The 20,290-nt window shown below is 42.4% G+C and overlaps 1 protein-coding gene across 3 annotated transcripts in view; it reads left to right on the top strand.

The window, feature by feature from the left end:
• The window catches only part of Cntnap5 (contactin associated protein family member 5), a 920,429-nt gene that overhangs the window by 206,770 nt on the left and 693,369 nt on the right, over positions 1–20,290 (top strand). For all 3 annotated transcript variants that reach the window (XM_059280761.1, XM_059280759.1, XM_059280758.1), the window contains exon 3: positions 17,778–17,971. In XM_059280761.1, the coding sequence (XP_059136744.1) occupies positions 17,778–17,971 (194 nt within the window). The remainder of the gene's footprint in view (positions 1–17,777; positions 17,972–20,290) is intronic.

Here is a 20,290-nt window from a genome sequence, read left to right as displayed (position 1 = left end):
GCTCAGTGGTAGAGCGCTTGCCTAGCAAGTGCAAGGCCCTGGGTTTGGTCTTCAGCTCTGAAAAAATAAAGTGTCTAGAAGTGCTTCCAAGACAATTAGTCTCATCTCTACTCAAATTGTGGGGTACAGGTCAGCACTGTCTATGAACTCTTTATCCACTTCTGGGGAAGTTGCAGCTCTGATTGTAGGTCATTTATCTCGCTATGAGACAGATATTGATGGGAGACATTGATAGAAGATTAATTATACCTGTGCTTCTCTGTCTTGGTGGGAATCCTGGTACCTCTACCTCAGACCAGGGTGTATGTGAGAGGAGACTGTGGTCTTGAGTCTTTTTGACAGAGTCTAAACTGAGAAGACTAAGTAGAAGCTGCAGTCATGAAGTTGGAATGCAGAGAACTCCCCCTCTAGCCCGAGGAGCAATGTACTGGCAGGATTCTCCATTCACAGGGCCTCATCTTCCCTTAGTGATGGGCAAACTGAGGCACTAGAGAAATTGGCACCCTGGCTCCCATTCTCAGTCTGAACCACTTGGGCACCTTTGCCAGTGACATTGCCCAACCCAGAGCCCAGATGTTTTGTATGGATATTGATCAAGTGAATGTACAAGTGTTTCTGGGAGGTTTTATAATGTAACCAGAGCAATAGATGAATAGCCAATGCTTCTGTGACTATTCAAGAGTACCTCTTATATGTTAGGTACTGTACCAGAACCTTCAAATATGATTGACCAAAGCAGATAGGATTACTATTCTAAGAGCTTATGGTTTGAGAAGACAGCTCAGTTGGCTAAGTGCTTGCTTCACAAACATGAGATCCTAAGTCCATCACCCATAAAAAAAGTCCAGGCCTAGAAGTATACACAGTAATTCAAACATTGTGAGGAGTACATGGAGTCAGAAGGATCCTCGGGCCATGCTGGCCATCTAGTCTAAGCAAAAGAGTGAGAGCTCCTAGTTCAGTGAGAGACACTGACTCAAAAGAAAAAAAAATCTAGTGGAAGGGCTGGAAAGATGGCTCAGTGGTTAAAAGTGTTTGCTTGCTCTTCCTGGGGACCCAAGTTTGGTTCCCAGCTGTCATAATGGATGGCTCACAACTTCAGCTTCAGAGACTCTGATGCCCTCTTTTGGCCTCCACAGGCATGCCACTCACATGCAAATATCCACACACACACACACACACACACACACACACACACACAAATTAAAAAATAATACATATATTTTTAAAAATTAGTTTGCATTGGGAATGTAAGCACACAACCCAAGAACTCAAAGAGTCTAAAATGTATGCACATATTCATGTATAAAGTAATGAATACGTGTGTATGCAAATATATTCTACATAGGGGATATACGTACATATGTTATGATTACATTAGTATAAAACATGAAAGTATGGTAACATCCTGTGAATGAGTAGGCAAGTATAAAATTTAGCAAACCAAAAAGAAACTAGATAGCATTTATTGATTTTGAAAATTTCAGGAAAGTGATGATTTATTTTTTTCTTCTCAGACTAGATTCATGTCTTATTAAGTCCCAAAGAAGTGAGAAGCTGAACATCTCTTTGCTACATGGAGTTCTTTAAATATCCTCTTTCATTTTATGAATGGAGAGATAGCAAATATATCCACCAAAGCAGATAATACCTTAGGTATGAAATGTCAGATACTCTGATAGCCACAAAGGAATCAATCCCTTAGTACTAGGTTGTGTACCTAGGCACTCAGTCTTGTTACAAGCTTATGTAACATAGAACTGAAAAAAAAAAAACCACAAGAGCAACATGCTAGGTACCTAGTAGAAGGCCTTGCTGCTTCACCTCATAGTATGCCAACCACTTCCACAGAGGAATCACCTTCATCCTCATTTCCAAGGCGATAGGGCTTCAGCATGGAGAGGAATATCATGGCCATGCCAGAAATTCACCAAGGAATCTTCTCCTATATCCTCACTCTCATCCAGGGATACCCTCCCCATGTCTATCCAGAGCATCCTCGTAACTTCAATAATGTACAGAGAATTAGATTGCATTGTTCTTGCATTGTTCTTATTTGTACAATTATTTTCCCCCAGGGTGTTACTAAAGCATAAGTAACAAATTACTTGTATACATTAAACTACATAGTGTGATGTTTTGACATATGTGTGCATTGTAAAATGGTCAACACAATCAAATTAGTTGATACAACCTTCTCTTCCCATACTCCCTTTGGGTGTGTGCATGAGTTGGTATTTGCTTTACTGACTCATTGAATTTCAAGTATACGATAGCAGATTGTCATTAATAAGTCACCACACTATGTCATTGGAGCCTCAGAATTTCTTCTTCTGTTGTTTCCGTGACTGGTCTTTAACTCAGGCTGGCCTGGAACTCACTTTGCAGTTGAATATGACTTTGAACTTCTGATCCCCCTGCCTCTGTCTCCCCAGTTCTGTGATTACAGACTTGTATGGCCATACCTGAAGTGTACAGTGCTGGAGATCATGCCCTGAGCAAGCACTGTACAGCATCCTCAGTAATGTAGTGTTTTCCATGACAGCAAACATTTCGGCAGCCTGTTTTAGTTAGCCACATTCATTTCTCTCCTCAGGACTCCACCGCATACAAAATCATTGTCCCTTCTAAGTATCCATTCACCAGTTTTGACACATGCATATATACAAACAGACACACTAAAACATAGCCATCTGTCTCTAAACTAGATTTAAACTCTTAAAGATTGGAAAATAAGATACACATGCAGTTTTTTTCATTTTCAAGGATATGGCTTAAATTGTTAAGCAATAAATGCCTGTAGGAGTATGATGTTTGGTCAATTAAAGCCACAGGCCTCATAAAAATACAGAATGAGCACATCAAGGTATATCCAACTGACTAAGAGGTGAAGCAAGAAGACAGATAAGTTGTTCAAGAAGTGAGAAGTCTATTGAAGAACAGAAGGAAAATTGAAGTGTTATAATAAAAGATATAACAGAAGTTAATGTCTGTATTCATTAAGATATTCTGGAGAGATAAAAATGTATACATGTTTATATACATTTATTTACATATGCGTATGGGCATATATGTGAAGAGATACAATAAACAATTAGGCATATAATAGATGATACAGATATGCAGGAGGAGGCTCATTGTGGTCGTGTGGTCATGAAAGCTGAGAAGGACCCCAGTGCGCACTCTACAAACTAGAGAACCAGGGAAGCTGATGCATCCCTGTGGGCCCAGAGCTCTGAGAACAGAGAAGCTTGATGGAGTAGCTCTTGAGATGAAGCTTGAGAATGTGTGACTGCCTCTGTAACTCTCCAAGCCCCAAGATGTTTGAGCCTGAAAGCCTTTGGGCTAAAAAGAGAAGGTAGGTGTCCCAGCCCCAGAAGAGGGGCAAGTGCACCTCATCTGATCCTTCGAGGGATCGCATGGTGTCTTCTCACATGGATGAGAACTGATCTGCTCCACTAAGTGCAGTGATTGAAATGCCTTTCTCTCCCAGAGACATCATCACAGAGACAATATTTTACCAGCTATCTGAGGGTCCATTAACCAAGTCAGGCTGACGCTTATAATTAACCATCATCACATCTTAGGTGAGAAGAGAACTCTACAGGGCAGACATTCATACGCTAACACGTGGCTTCCTGGTATCTGAACATCTAATCAGTTAGCAAGTAGGAAAATTTGTGGTTTGCAAAGACAGCCGGCTTGGTCTGGACAACTGGATAATCATGAAGTAGGTATGTTACAAAGGAGTCCTGGGTAATACTGGAAAGACACACTGTTTTTCCTTATGATTTCTGAGATTTGTTTCGTTTTTCTATCATATTTCATTCATTCACTCCTGTTTCTGTCACAGTACTTAACAAATTCCTTCTGCATTGTACCATCCAGCTTTCCATAAAAATGTTAGAGATGGTGCTATTATTTTCCTGAAGATGGAATCCAAGTTGTAAAACATCTCATTCCCATCAGTCAATCCCATTCTGCAGGCCTGCAGAAAGTCAGTGGTGAGGACTAATGTTTCCTGGGAAGATATGAGAAACATCTGTTCGCTACAGACAGCACTGATAACATTCCAAGGAAGGAGTCCACTCAGGTCTAGTTTAATGAACCACTGAGGTTATTGAGGTTCCTTGCAGGTCTGTGGGTGAGAGGCCACTTACAGGAATGTGTAGGACTCATCACTAGTGAAGCCCTGAAGAGCCCAGCTGCATCCCTCAGCTGCTCAGCTGAGTCCAGAGTCTCCGCTCTAAATGATTACAGCTGGTATAGCATCTGAGCGCGGCCTCGTGAATACTGTAGGTTCGCGTAACTTCGTGAGACTTTCAAGTTGTGTTTACTTCTTGAGTCTCTGAAGTCTTCTTCCTACATCCAACAAAAATATTTTAATTCAGGGGAAATTTCTATTTGACAAGCCATGTCCTTGCACTAAGACCTGCTGAACCATTTTACATGAAGGAAGGACTTTCCTGCAAGTCTTGGGCGTCATTTAAAGTATTTGAGTCTCCTGTGAACCACATACAATCCACCATGCACTGAGCCTGGATAAAATATTTTATTTGCAATGAATAAGAGCAGAGGTGAATATTCTCAAGTCTGAAGAAAGCACACAGCTGGTAGATGTACCCCAGCAGAGACAATGATTATCTGGGAAGTCTGGGCTCCAATCCCAACCAATACAAGTGTAATGAGTTCCATCAGGGAAAAATCAATTTCTTAAAACATAAAAACAAAATAAAATAAAATAGAAATAGCACCCCTAATACAGCTGTTGTGTAAATCAAGATCTGGCAACACAGCCCAAGAGCTAAGGACTGTCCAGTACTGCTATCTCATCCCTGGAGGGGATTTGCTGAATGGATTTGTTCTTTTACTTCCAAGGCCCCTCTAACCTTTATCTCATCTCACACAAGGAAAATGAAAAGCAAGAAAGAGCACTAATCACTCTTGAAAAGGCCTGGAAAATGCACTGAGCTGAGGTCAGTGGCCATTAACTTAGGCGGCCAAGTCACTCCATGTAATTACAGCTTAGGGAGGATCTCTGCGTGTCACATGTGATGTGTTGTGTGGTGAGAAAGCTTCACATTTGGGGGATTAAGTCAGATGGGCTTTCACAAACACTGCACAGGAAATTCAGCCGCTGCTGGCCACGTATCAAACTGCCAGATGTGATCTAAATTAGGGGAAGAATTTAAGTTACCTAGCGTGATTAAAACACAAATAATCATAGAGGTTTTAGTATCCATAAAAGGAAGAATGTTCATGGCTCTCTTCTCTGTAAAACAGAAGTCACAAATAATGATATTTAATATTATCCCTTGAAATATTAAGTCTTTTTCCTTACTTGAATACATATTTTGAGATATTTGCATTTAGAATTTCAGTTCATGTACTTTTGCCATGACACTTTTTTTACATGAAGAATTTGGGTTTTTTTACATCAATGTATTGTCAGCTTCCACAGTCCATGGAGAAATGAAAAGGCTTTGAGTTCTTGACTTTCTGTTTTGTCACAGAATACAAATCCCCTCCACAAACACATTCTCACATACCACACAACATATACAACACAACATACACACACTACACACACACATACCCACCACTCTGCACACACCAAACACACACACACACACACACACACACACACACACACACACACACACCAGACATGGCACGTACACCAGACCATACCACACACATACCATACCACATTAAACACATACTACACCACACTACATACACACACACACACACACACACACACACACACACACACCCCAGACATGGCACATACACCAGACCACAACACACACATTCCACAGCACATCACACACATACTATACCACACAACACACACACACCACCGCCACCACCACCATCACCACCGCCACCACCATCACCACACACACATATGCAAACACCACCTTCCTTGGGCAGTACTGGTCACTAACAATCCATGGAATTCTTTGGGCAGCACTAGTCATTAAGAATCCATAGAGGTCTTTGGAAGTTACTTTTCATTTTGAATCATTTGATTATGAGGAGATGAGACTGCAAAGAATTTGGGAATCAGAATTCATTGGTGTGATTAGCTTCATATGTTAGGTAAGAACTGAGAATTTCATAGTGGTAGTGCCACCATGTCCGCTTGCTTAATGACAGCTTCAGGCTCCTGTATAGACTGCCTGAGACTGCATGATGTGGATTTGTCCTTAAATGTACTTAAAACAGGTTCAGGGCTGGAGATGTACCTCACTTGGTAGAGTACCTATAATCTGCAGAAAGTGCAGGGTTCATTTCCCAGTGCTGAATAAAGGAGGTGTGGCAGCGCACCTGTATTTCTAACACACAAAATGGAGGTGGAAGCTAGAGGAACAGAAGTTCTAGGTCATCCTCAACAACACAGACAGTTTGTGGATAACCTAGGCTAGAGATCTTGCCTCAAAAACCTAACTAACAAACGAAAGAAGAATGGTCTAAATCAGACTTACAGAAATGATCAACCCATTTCCTCTTCTCATGTTCATTTCTTTTCATCTCCGTAAGTGCAGTGTGTCAAGAGCCTAAGGGCTGCCTCTGTTTACCAGTTGATAGCTTTTAACTTAAACAGAGCAACTTAAAGCACAATGAAAGAAAAGAACAGGACTGTTAAACACTGTTGTTTGTCTAGTGATTGGTAGTTTACTATTTGCCACTGTCAGAAAGAAAACAGAGACAATCCTGTGCCTCTTAAAATGCCATGAACTGTGAAGAGAGCCCTTACTTCCCTCCTCTGGAGAACACACAGGACCTTGTATTAATATTACTTATGTGGCTATACCAAAATATCCCACAGATGCAACCTAATGATTTGTTAGGGCACGCATTGCTTTTGTGATGTTATATACATGTGTATGTGTCCTCCATGCCCCTGCCCTGTGTGTGTGTGTCTGTGTGTGTGTGTGTGTGTGTGTGTGTGTGTGTCCATCCTGGGACATGAACCTAGGATCTCATGCATGCATGCTAGGCAAACACTCTAGGCTCAGCTGCACCTTAAAATGTATTTCTCTATATAAACAAAGTATTCAGTGTAACCAGACCTGTGCAGAGAGACAGTAGAGTACCACCATCTTCCTGTCAGCATCCTCTGAAGCTACTAAATCCACCCAAACTCTCAGCCAAATACAGCAGTGATCTCCAAAGCACAAAACAAAGTTAACACATCTTGCTGGTATTTTTTTTCTTTGTGTGTGTGTGTGCATGCGTACGTGCTCAAAAGCATGTACATATATGTGCTTGCATGATCAAGCAAGTGTGTGCATATGCATTAAGAGGCCACAAAACAACCTTGAGTGTCATTCCTCAGGGACCATCCTTTTTATTTTTTAAGACAGGGTCTCTCACTGGACTGGAACTTACCAATTTGCCAGGCAAATCCTAAGAAGTTTTCTGTCCCTACCTCCCCAGCTCTGGGATTATAACTTTGTGTCATCACTCCCTGCTTTTTAAGTGTGCATTCTGGGAATCAAAATCAAGTAAACAAGCTTGTACAGCAAGTGCTCCATCAATGGTGTTAACTTGCAAGTACTCATCATAGTATTTACATAGAAGGAGGGACATGATTTGTCCCAAGTCCCAAAAGCAAACTGTAACCCTTTTAACTAAAAAGACAGACGTAGACTGGGCACTGACTTTAAAAGAAATTATCAAGAAAACATGTTTAATGTACTATGCACAAGCATTTAAAAATTGTTGGTAATGGGCTAAAGATTTAAGTGGTAATGTCAACAAAACTTGTCATTTCAAATGACTAAGGTTTCATATCTCCATTTGCCTTTCTAAGTTATTTAAAGGGTGGATTATTTTTCTATTATGTGCCCCAAATCAGGAATACTATGTTACTGTGTTGTTAAATCTTCTACACTGTTTTACATATGGATGAAACTAAATAATTATAAATACATCAAATAAGCTAAAAATAATTCACTAAAATCCACCGAGTCCCTTAGACCTGAGCAGTAGATATCAACTAGTGTAGTGACTTACCAAATTTAAATGGAGGTAAGCAACCCATTATATGAGAAAATTCTAGAGTAACTATTTTTGATAGAAACTTCTTTGAATTCAGAAATGTATAATTGTGTCATACCATACAGTAGTCAGTCACCATCTAAAGCAGTTGAGTAGCGTGGCTGGGAGATAGCTTATTCGATAAAGTGTTTGCTTTGAAAGCTTGAGACCCTATGTTTGTTGCACAGAGCCCGCATAAAAAGCTGAGTACGGTAGAATACATAGGTAATCCAGAACTGTGGAGGTGGAGATGAGATGAATCCCTGGGCTTGTGGGCTCCCCAGCCTAGAGAAACAAGTGAGTTACAGACCAATGAGAGACCCTGCCCCACAAATGACGTGGACAGCTCCTGAGAAATGATGGACAAGGTTGACCACTAATCTTCATACAGGTGCATATATGTGTACCTATAAATGCACACACACACACACACACACACACACACACAGTGACAGAGAGATTGAGCATTGAGGTGTAGCTGGTTTCAACAAGGAAGTCCAGTCAGTTTGATCTAATCTAAATATAGATATTCAGTATCATATTGAACTATTAATCAGTCTTCAAACTTTTATATGCATAGCCATCCGACACATTTCTATAAATGGAAGGCTGTTTTATGTGTGTATGAAGAAATTTTGGGTCTGCAAAAGGAACTAATATGAGGCATTCTTAATTAAAACTAAACTGGAAATCTTTTGAGCCTCAATGAATTCCTGGCTGCTTCATAATGTCACATGTAACTTCTGGTCTGTGAAACAGACAGGTAGACATTCCCAATATCCCATGGCCTTAATGGTTTCACTCTTACAAAGATGGAAACCATTGGGGTTTTTTTTGGGGGGGGACAGTGAGGCAGATTGTCTTTTGGGGCAATGCATTTCCTAGAAGAGGTATTAATGCTGTGGACAGACAGCAGTGTGGTGGAGCTCTGAGAGGGTTCAATTTCACATGGCAAACCAGGGTTCTCTTACAGGTTTCAGAGGAAGGAGGATGAGGTTGATGTGTATTCCATAGCACAGCCTGCAGCCAGACTGTCCCTGATTCCTAGGAGGCAGGAAGTGAGGGGTCCTGCATGGTAGGGAATGAACACAACTCGGAGGATGTGGCAGAAGTGTGCAAGATGAGCACATCTAGTAAAGACACTCATCACACCATCAGCCCTCCGATGTCCCAAATTCCAGCAGCTTCACCCTGGAAATGCCCTGAAGAAAGTGAGACTTAAATTTGAATGTCTAGTAAGGTCCTGAATCCTGGAACCTGGAGAGTCTTCTAAAGGGTTACACATTCACAGACAGGCTCTATGGATGATGGCACTTGCCTTTTTCTTCCCAGCTGCAGCATGTGGGCATGGCCTGATTAGCCCCAACCCCAAACTTCACAGAAACTGTTCATTGAAGGACACCACAGCCAAGCTGCCTGAGCCACAGGCCCCTTCAAAATTACAGTATTTCACAAACAGACACACAGGTGAGCAGTGGCATTCGTGGAGCCTGCTTGTGTCCACATCTCTCACACTCCACCACCAGACTTCATCATTTAGTCACAAAGCCAGAACGGTAGAAACCATAGGGACATTCCTTCCAGAAATGAGCTGATGTTGAAGAGACTTGTGAGGACGCGATTCCTGGAGAAGTGTAGTGAGGGGAGGATGGAGGAGCGAGAAGAAACACAGCTCCTTTGCATGGCAAGAGGAAGGCCTAGACCACGGAGGGCTCCACACTGTCAGTCACCCAGTGAGACAGCCAGCACTCCGCTGTGGAAGTCGTGTGGTTCCACTATGGGCTGAGATGTGCAGGAGGCTAACAGGTTTCTTTTCAGACAGAACAAGTCTCGGAACAGCTGTGCTGGCTGATTTTATGTCATTTTGATGCAAGCTAGAGTCATCAGAGAGGAAGGAGCCTCAGTTGAGAAAATGAGTCCATAAGATTGGGCTGTAGGCAAGCCTGTAGGACAATTTTTAAATGGTGATTGATATGGGCAGGTCCAGCTCATTTTGGGTGGGGCTGCCCCTAGGCTGGTACTCCTGGGTTCTGTAAGAAAGCAAGCTGAGCAAGTCATGAGGAGCAAGACAGTAAGCAGCACTCCCTCATGGTCTCTGCATCAGCTCCTGCCTCCAGGTTCCTGCCCTGACTGCTTTTGAAGATGGAGAGTTTTATGGAACTGTGAATGAAATAAATCCTTTCCTCCCCCAAGTTGTTTTTGGTCATGGTGTTTCATGTTGTGTTCACCACAATAGTAACCCTAGCTAAGACAACAGTGCATAGATCTGGCAGTCAGCCAGTTCTCACAGTTGAGGACAATCTACGTGCTAGGGAATACTCAGAGGCAAAGAACATCCCAGCAGAAAAGCTCCCTACACTGTTGCTACTTCTTTTCCTCTTTGCTCAAGGATGCCTTTGACTCTGCCCACCGTCACGCATCCCTTAGTCACTCCCTGTGATGACAGCTGAACTCTGATTTACTCACAAACACAGGGCTCCATGAGGTACCACAGCTGCTGTTCCCACATTTCCTTCACCCTCACTTGTCTCTTAGTATCATTTACAGATGAATTATTTGCACTGAAGTCTTTGCCTCTTCATTGATTGCCAGGAGACCTAAATTAACACATACCCAAAAGCATTCTCCAAGCATTGCTCTAGTGGCAAACAGCCCTTGACTACAACTGGGTCTGGTTCAGACAAAGGTGTCCCACCTTTCCATGAGTCTCCTGTGGTAAACCCCTTTGCTTCTCTCTGCAAAATGGCCTCAAACAGTCCCATCCCAGGGTTCCTTACACAATTTTAAAATTTTTTAACCTATAGATTTAGTTTTATTTTTGTATATATGTCTTTGTTCATGTCTGTGTGCATATGTGCCTCTTATCTGCAGAGGCCAGAAGCGGGCATGGGATGCCATGGAGATGGATTTACAGACAGTTGTGAGCTGCCTGATGTAGGTGTTAGGAACCCTGTAAGTCCTCCAAAAGAGCAATAAGCGGGCCATCTCTCCACCCTATCCTACAGGATTTGGGCCTTTTAAAAAACCACACTGAGTATTTGGTAAGTTCCCAATTAGTTTCCCTATGGAGCTTTGTTAGTCCTTAAACTAGAAGTGTGGGACATGTGTGATTATCAGCTGCAGCATCCTGTCATACTAGACCTGTCCAGAAGCACAAGAAGCATGCGTATGTTTCATCTAACATTGTCCCAGCCTTAGGGGTCTTTGCTCAGCCTGGATCCTGTTTCATATGGATGCGAGTGTTCTAAAGAGAAGAGTGGATGCCCTTCTGAATGTGAGGCATAATTTTAATACCTAGACACGTGAGCATAATTTAATCACTCTTAGACACATGGTTCCTTCTTAAATGTTCACAGAAGGGTCTCTTAGATGTGTAATGTATGTGTGTTTAAGTGTGTGTCAAAGGACAGGTGTGTTATTCAGACTCCACCCACCATTTTGTTTTGTTTTGTTTTTGGGGACAGGCCTTCTCAATGGCTTGAAACTTACCAAGCTGGCTTGCCAGTGAGCCTCAGTGAGCCTCCTGGCTCCTCCTCCCCAGAGCTTGGATTGTAGCTGTGCACTGCTTTTTAAATGATTGCAGGGGTATGAACTCAGGTGTCCATGTTTGCAAGGCAAGTGCTTTACCGAGTAAGCCATCTTCCCAGTCCCAAGGCCTCTGTTTTTGTTTATTACTGGGCTTTACTCAATAAGTGGATTTGTATATAAAACAGTTTTGAGTCTTGGCTTACAGGGCTACCAAGGGTGTCATAACCGAGGCTGCAGCTCATCCTCCCTGCTAGCTCCTGGTTCATTCCTGGGAATGTGTTTGTTGTTTAGAGGGCTTCCGTGTGATGTACAGGGAGGAACAGGTCTGGGGAACCTGTTCCTTATGAGATTTATTGTAGGGATTAAACAATAGTCAAGGGCTGGTGGGATAGCTCAGCTGGTAGAGTGCTTATTGTGGAAGCATGAAGATTTGGGTTAGGAGCCTTGGCACCACGGTCAGGCAGACATGCAGTGGCGTGCCTGCAATCCCAGCAACGGCAAGGGGGAGAAAAGCTATACTTGGCTGTCACTTGGCTAATGTAGCTGAATCAGTGAGCTCCTGTCTGAGTTTGCTTTCTGTTGCTATGATAAAACACTCTGATCAAAGTTACTCTGTTGAAGGTTTATTTGGTTTACACTTCTAAGTCACTTCCATCTTCCAGGGAAGTCAAGGCAGGCACTCAAGTAGGAACCTGGAGGCAGAAACCATAGCCCTTGCTGGCTTAACCATAGGCTTTTCTACTGTGTAGTTTCTTATCAAACCCAGGATCACCTGTCCAGGGAAGGACGTTGTCCACAGTGGACCTGGCCCTCCCACTCAATAAATAATCAACTGTGGGCTTACCTGAGCAATTTCTCAATTGATTGAGAGTCTAGATGACTCTAGACTGTGTCAAGTTGAAGCTAACTCAGACTAATCAAGTTCAGGGAGAGACCGTGTCTCAAAAATATGGAGAGTGTTACAGGAAGACACACAACACTGGCCTCTGACTTTCACACACATGTGTACCAGCATCCAAATGCATACAGGCATGCACATAAACATATAAATGCACCATGCACACACAAAATAAAACAATAAAATTAAATAAGCCAATCGCTGTCCTTGAAACATATTAGGTGTGAAAATATTGTGCATCCTAATGGGTTATGTCAGCTGGTCTTGTACAGATGGAGTCTATTTTGGTATGTATGCTATTCAGTATCTCTGAAAAGAATCCATGCTGTGCTGTCTCCAATGTGTGGCATCCATCGATTCTCATTTCCATTTCTAAGGTTGAAATGGAAATCAGCAGAAAGAGAGCGTTCTGCTCTTCCCCACAAGTTGTCCTGGTTCGTACCCAGAGTCTATCGCAGCCTGTATTCAAGCTGTCTCTCAGCACTGTGACATAGAAAGCTGAAGGAGAGATTTACAGGGGTGAGGAGACAGCTTCTTCGTCTTATTTAATGTTTGATTATAATTCTATAAACGAGTCTTTTACACTTGCTTAAGATTTTAGTCACTGTAAACCTGAGGAACAAACCTGAAGTCAAAAGAATTGAGTAAAAGTCTCTAGTTAAACCCTCTAGACCAGCTCTGAGCCCAGTTTATTATTCCCTGAAACACAGGAACAAAAATAGCATTCGTGGAGCTTGGGGGATATGTCTTAGTTATGGTTTCTATTGCTGTGAAGAGACCCCATGACCATGGCAATTCTTATGAAGGAAAACATTTAATTGGGCCTGGTTTGCAGTTCCAGAGGTTTAGTCCATTATTATGGCAGGACATGACAGTGCACAGACAGACATGGAGCAGGAGAAGGTGCTGAGAGTTCTACATCTTGATCCACAGGCGGCAGAAGCAAACTGTGTCTTACTGAGCGTAGCTTGAACAAAGGAGACCTCAAAGCCCACCTCCACAGTGACACACGTCCTCTAACAAGGCCACACCTCCTAATAGCGGCACTCTCTATGGGGCCATTTTTTTCAAACCACTACAGGATAGTTCAGTGGGTAAATGGTACCTGCTGCCAAGCCTGAGGGCCTGAGTTCAATATCTGTGCTCTACATGATGGAAGGATGCACAAGCTGACCTCTGCCCTACAAATGGGCACTAGGGGATACCCACACACACCATATGAACACACATGCATACATGAACACATTAATACAGTAAATTATTTTTTCAAATGAAATACAATCATTTGATTTCCGCAAAAATCCAGAGAGACACTGGAGAGGAGAGGGTGAAGTGTGATTTATGGCTCAGGTGGAAACAGAGATGATAAGCGAGATAAGAGTGACTGGTAGTGCTTGGGAGCAAAGAATTCTGGTGCTAGATACTGGTTGTCTGAACTGGAATCCCCTGTTTCATCAATTGTGGGTCATATGAGGTTGGATAGGCACCTGACTCTCCTAGTGCTGTGGCTGAGTACAGTTGGGAGAACCTCCTCTAACCTAACCTTGGAAGCAGATCTGAGTACTGAGCCAGGCCTCTATTTTTTGCACTAACATCTAGTTGCACCACATGCTCTGTAAAAAACAAAATCTGAAGTTAGCAGTCTAGGGGAGGGGCTCAGATATTGCTGAATTGGTAGTTAGCTAATATGCACGAAGCCCTGGTTAGATTCCCCACACTACACCTGTGATGCCAGTACTCAGGAAGTGTAAGAAAGAGAATTGGGAGTTCAAGATCATCCTCAGCTACAGAAGGAGTTTGAGGCCAACCTGGGCTACATGGGACCTGTTCTAACATATATGTGTGTGTACACACACACACACACACACACACACACACACACACACACACAGTCAACAGTCTAGTATGCAGTGAGTGAGGCTTGTAGGTTGTTAGAAATGAAATCAGACATAGTCTTACAATCATCCCCAATTTTATGTATGGAAAAGTATGGCTGAGCTCTGAATATTGTACATATTTATGGTGAGATCATTTTCTTTTCATTTCTAACCTAAAAGATAGCTCATCAGGTAAAGGCACCTACTTTCCAGGCTAACAGTCTGAGTTAAGCCCTAGAACCTACATGATGGAAGAAGAAAACCAAATCCCAAATACTGTCTTCCAGCCTTCTCCTGCATACCTTGGCACATGTGTGTTCAAAGATGGACAGACAGACACACATAGAGAGAAAATAAATAAAAAAATAATAGATAAATACAGGTTTTTAAGTTTTCTTGAAATTGAAATTTCTTTCAAATACTTTGAAGTATAAACTGCAGGATTGATGATAGTCTTCATATTCAGAAATCAGAGTCATCAGCTGTGACTGTGACAACACTGCTTTAGTTGGCATTTTGACTTCAACTTCCATGTATTTGTGTTCATGTTCACTGAATTTTGACATAACTCAGAAAGAGGAATGGGTGAGCACATAGCTTGTCGTAGAAAGACTATACATTTCTTGAGGTCACCCTCATAATTTTCCAAAATACATTTACTGTTTGACTAATAAAGAAAATATTTGCTGTGACAACCACAGAAACCCTGAGGGGCTATCCATTAGGTGCAATGTGTGTGTGTGTGGGGGGGGGGAGGGGTTCTTCAATACCAGGGAAAGAGGCCTAGGCAATTATTATCCAGGGAGTGGTCCTTCATGCTAAGTACTTGAGCTGTGACTGGAAGGTTCAGAATGTGCTTACCTTCATCTGATAATGAATGCTCACAGCGACTGTTCCATTCTGGTTCACTTTCAGGAGGGTTAAGAAAGTGAGATGGAGTTTTCTCCCCCCTACTCTGATTAAAAGGAAAAATATTATTTTTCTCCAGACATGTTTGAAGAAATCATCTTATGTTAAATACCCTGTAGTTTTAGTTTTGGCTTTGATTTATTTAATTTATTGTTTTTTTAAAAAAGGTACATACTTACTACTACATTTTCTTTTTTTTTATGTGAATGTGTGGCATGCTTGAATGTGTGTATGTGTGTTTGCATGTGTGGGGGAAGATACATGTTCATATATACAGGCATGCAAATTGAGGACCAAGTCTCTGTAACCTGGGTATCTTGTTCCGTTGCTCTCCACCTTTTATATGGATGAAATATCTCTCACCTAAACCAGGTGCTCACTGACCCTGCTAGTCTAGCATGCCTGTTTGCTTGGGGAGCCCCCTGCCTCTGCTTCCCTTGCACTGAAATTACAATTAAGCCAACACACCTGCCCAGGATTTACATGAGTACTGGTATCCAAACTCCCGTCTTGCACTGCGCGCACATTACCTGTTGAGCCATCACCACAGATCTGTTTTCTTCTATTTTAATATAATATCTTACATGTCAATATTTATAAAAAGGAGAAGGTCTAAAGCATGATCAAGCAGTTCAGTTGGGGTCTGTTGGCAATGAAAAGAAAATTATGAAGGCTTGAAGATTTTCACTGCAAACTAGTAAACATCACTCAAACTCAAAACATCCTACATTATTCTGCCCACTCTTAAATTTCTGTGTGTATTTTTTTACACTTTTATCTTTTCCCATGTATAGTTTATAATAAGTTTATTCAATAGATATACTAAAAGGGAATGCTACACGCAAAAACACAAGCATACAAATCATTCTTTAACTACTCAGAAACTATGGTTTCAGCAGTATCTAGACCTTGTTCACAGTATCTGTCATGGGAAAGCGAGAGCAAGTGGCAGAGGGGAGCTGGAAATCCACTTACAGCTTTTTCGTTGAGAAATTGGTCTTGTGGTTACAGCTGTAATTATATGGAAAGCTAAAGAATGCAGTTACCCCATGTCCCCCCCACGTGTAGCCCTCTCACTACAGAAAGGGGGAGGTGTCAGTGTACCATACTACCTATCTTGTTGATGTCATACCCAACACTCAGAACACTTTTTAAAGTAGATGGCAATCACATGCCTTTCTCCTTCCCTGCTTTAATCTTATTATTAATAATAAGAAGAAATAAAATTATAATAATAAAATAAAAATTCTTATTAATAATAAATAAAAAGAAGCTTATCAAAGAAGAATATTAAAGAGTATCTGATGCTGAAGACAGTCATCGCATCCAACATATGTCCTAAGGTCAGCAGGACTTCTGCCTGACTTCCCCCAGCTCCCAGATCTACATAGTCACATACAGTGAGGGGCTATGCAGTAGAGACCAGGACACAGAAAGTCACTGAGCTGCCAAGCCATGATGTGAGTGAACGCTCTTGCACTTGGTGGGAGATAAAAAAGAGTATCACAAGAACAAGTGTGTAAATTGAAGGAAAAGGTGAATCTATTACTTGTTCCCCTAAGCTTAGTAGCCCTCTCAGGTCCTGTTCTGAGCAAAATGGTTGATTTTCACCACATACCTGTCCATCTTATAAGACACTCGTTAGTGCCCCTCACCCCAGGTTCCAGAGGACTTAAGAATTCAGCAGTCAATAATGGTTCATATTGATTTATTTTTTCCTACATGAGATGGAGACAAAAGCTTAAGCCATGAGTCTTCCAATTCCATGAGAATGAATATTTATTATCTACAAAGTTCAAATTTTGTGAATAGTCTAGGAGCCAAGCAGCTGTTGAAAAGTCCGTGTGTGTCTTGGTGCAGCAGCTACATATGAAGTGTGCAGTGTTTCCTCGTGTCCTGAGATTGTGCATCCACCATTCCCTCCTCTGTTCCCTCTGATAAGTGAGAGAACAGTGACTGTTAGTGCTTCCCACCCTGTCCAGGCATGGTCTGCTGGCCTCAGCTTTCAGCTTTCCTGTCTGTGGACTGAAAGGCCTTTCTGAACACCTCCTAAGTCAGCCTGTCCCCTGTACCACTATTGTAACTTCTGTCTTTCTCTCGTGGAGGTTCCTCACAAGCTTTCATCGGATTTTCCTTTCCCTTTCACCCAGCATTCTCCGCATGAAGAATAAAGGTTAAATGAACACATGATGCCCATGAAAGGGCCAATTAATGTCTTCCTTCACCTTTGTACCCATAATGAGATACGGGTGAATCCCCTCGTGGATTCTTAATACACATTCGGACAGAGAAAAGAAAGAAAGGAATGGAAAGAGACATTGTACACACCTCACTTGCAGTGAACCTGGAGCCCTGAGTTACAGGATCAGAATTTGGTTATGAAAGTCCTGGGGGACTGAGTTCAGAGGCAGGGGGAACAACGGTGCCTTAGTAGAACCTAGTTTCACTGATCTTTGACATACGAAATGGTGACTTTCTAAGGCATTATTACCAGTCTCTCTTTCATCCTATTCCAGGAACTGGTGGTTGGTCCCCAGCAGACTCCAGTGCCCAACAGTGGCTCCAGATGGACCTGGGCAGCAGAGTGGAGATTATGGCAGTGGCCACGCAGGGAAGATACGGGAGCTCTGACTGGGTGACAAGCTATCGCCTGATGTTCAGCGACACAGGCCACAACTGGCAGCAGTACAAGCAAGAAGACAGCATCTGGGTAGGAAATACTTTGTCTTCCAGTGAATAGCGATGAGATGTGCTAATGCCAGCCAGCCAGTGTTTCTGGCATCTTGCTGTCCCCAGACTGGGGGGCTTAATCACTGTCCTGCTCCCGTTCAGAAATAATGACATCACATAGACCTTGGTTCCAGTGTAACTCTCTCCCCAGGAATATCAGAGTGTCAGCTGGAGAGAGTTCAGTGTGTTCCTCCCTTTCTTACATCTTGATATTTTTCCGACAGACTCTGTTATGTCATCTATAAAAATAGAGAAACACACCGACAAAATCTGTCAGTAAGACTGTGTCGTTGGCTATCGTATTTTCTTTCCTTCATGGTGCTGTGGTAAAATTCTACCAATGACAGCAAGGGAAGTGAGAAAGGGCTTATTTCAGCTTAGGGTTCAAGGTTACTACCCATCATGGCAGGGAAGTCATGACAGCAGGAGCGTGAGGGGCCTGGTCACGTGCCATCCATAGTCAGAAGGAACAATCAATGTTATGCTAGTGCTCAGCTCACTTTCTCCATCGTTATACAGTCCAGGATCCTAGCCAGGGGATGCTGCCACCCACTGTGGGAAGATATTCCCATGTAAATTAGTACCATCACGAGAGTTTTCTACAGACATGCTCACAGGCTAGTCTCTCAACTGACACTAGATTCTGTCAAATTGACAATTAGCACTCACCATCGTATTGGTTGAGGATATATGTCTACTTATTTGTTTAAATATGTATCAGACATTTTACATAACTTGCCTAAATAACTGAGCAATGTCACTTGTCCAAGGTCACTAAGTGTGGGATTTGGCCTGAGGAATCTGTGCTCTTGTCTGACTGTGTTCAACAGCCATCATTCAAGGTTTTAAAAACATTCAAATATAGAAAACACGGCAAAGTTTAGACTTACCCTGGCACTGTGAGCCGTGATCAGTTTGGGAGTAATGCACCTGCTCTGAGTTATAAACAGCTTTCTACCCTGCTGTAGCCCCGGCACGTGCCCTTCAACACATGCCCTTTGAGTAAGCCAATGGTGGTCAGGAAACTGTAAAGAAAAGAAAGCAGGGACAGGATTGAGCACAGGGTTGCTCTACCTGGAGCTGTCTCCAGAGGACGGAGTTGGGGGCTTAGGAAGATGGCTCAGCAGGCACACTGCTCGCCATCAAAGGGTGGGGATGGAGTCCCAATCCCCAGAACCCACAGAAAAGCCAGGTAGATGTGATGGCATCCTTAGAGTCTCCCAAAACATGCTGGCTAGCCAGACTCACCAGAAAGACAATAGACACTGCCTAAGCAGATAAAAAGTGACCGAGAAAGCTATCTGAAGTTAACCTCGGGCCTCTGTACACAGGTGTACACATGTGTAAACATACATGCATGCATAAACATATATGTAAATATCAAAAAAAGGAAACTTCATGCTTTGAGCAAAATAACGTAAACAAATGCTGCTTTTGGTTTAGGAGAAAAACATCACCATTTTTTTTCTAAAAGAACATAAATGGGAAGACGTGGTGGTGCTGGCTCACACACTCTTTCCCCCACAGAACCTCTTCGTCTGCAGCTCTGACTTCAGCTGCTCCATCTTTCAGTGTTAGCCCAACCTTGCTGAGAAGAATGTGTTTTAGCTGCCCTGATGCTTGCTGCCTATCCACCATCTGGGTCTCTAATTGAGATGAGGGGTAAACTAAGCATTCTGACTAGTTACTAAATGGAGTATTGAATATCGTTGTTATCTTTACTTGGGTCACTTATGATATCGGTTACAGTAGTCTCACAGAGCATGGCTTTTCATTTTGAAAAGACTCTTTGGAGGCTCTTCTATTTTGTTTCTCAATATTGAGGTCCACATCCATTTTTACAGATTTGTGCTTGGTTTGCTGTTCAGTTTGGAGTGACAAATCAGCAGTCCTTCTGCCCAGGGAACCATTGGAAACTTTTATGTTGACTTTAGAGGGGAAAATAGATGTGGGATTATTTATTTTCTCCAGGGTTTTCAATCAGAACTGGTTGTTTTCAGATGGAGTTGCAGTTTTGAGTCATTTTGTTTCCGTCTTTAAAAAAAGATCCAAGTTTCATTTTCTTCAGATCTTAGCGGCCTTCTCTCAGCCTCCCTGGGCCTCAGGGTGCATTTCAAGGCTGGCATCTCTGTGTTTGGGAACAGCTGGCAAAGGGCTCTTAACCTTGCTGGGGGTATTGGTTCACTTGAGTTCCAAGTGTTTTTAATTTCTTTCAAGGCAGGCATCTCTCTCTTCTGCTTCCATGGAGAATTGAGTCTTGACACAGTGGACTAAATTTGGGTGTTTAATAAATGTAATC

Source organism: Peromyscus eremicus, chromosome 15 (genome assembly GCF_949786415.1).
Source record: "Peromyscus eremicus chromosome 15, PerEre_H2_v1, whole genome shotgun sequence".
Classification (NCBI taxonomy): domain Eukaryota; kingdom Metazoa; phylum Chordata; class Mammalia; order Rodentia; family Cricetidae; genus Peromyscus; species Peromyscus eremicus.
Note: the sequence above shows the minus strand (reverse complement) of the source record. Positions and strands in the feature narration are given on the sequence as shown.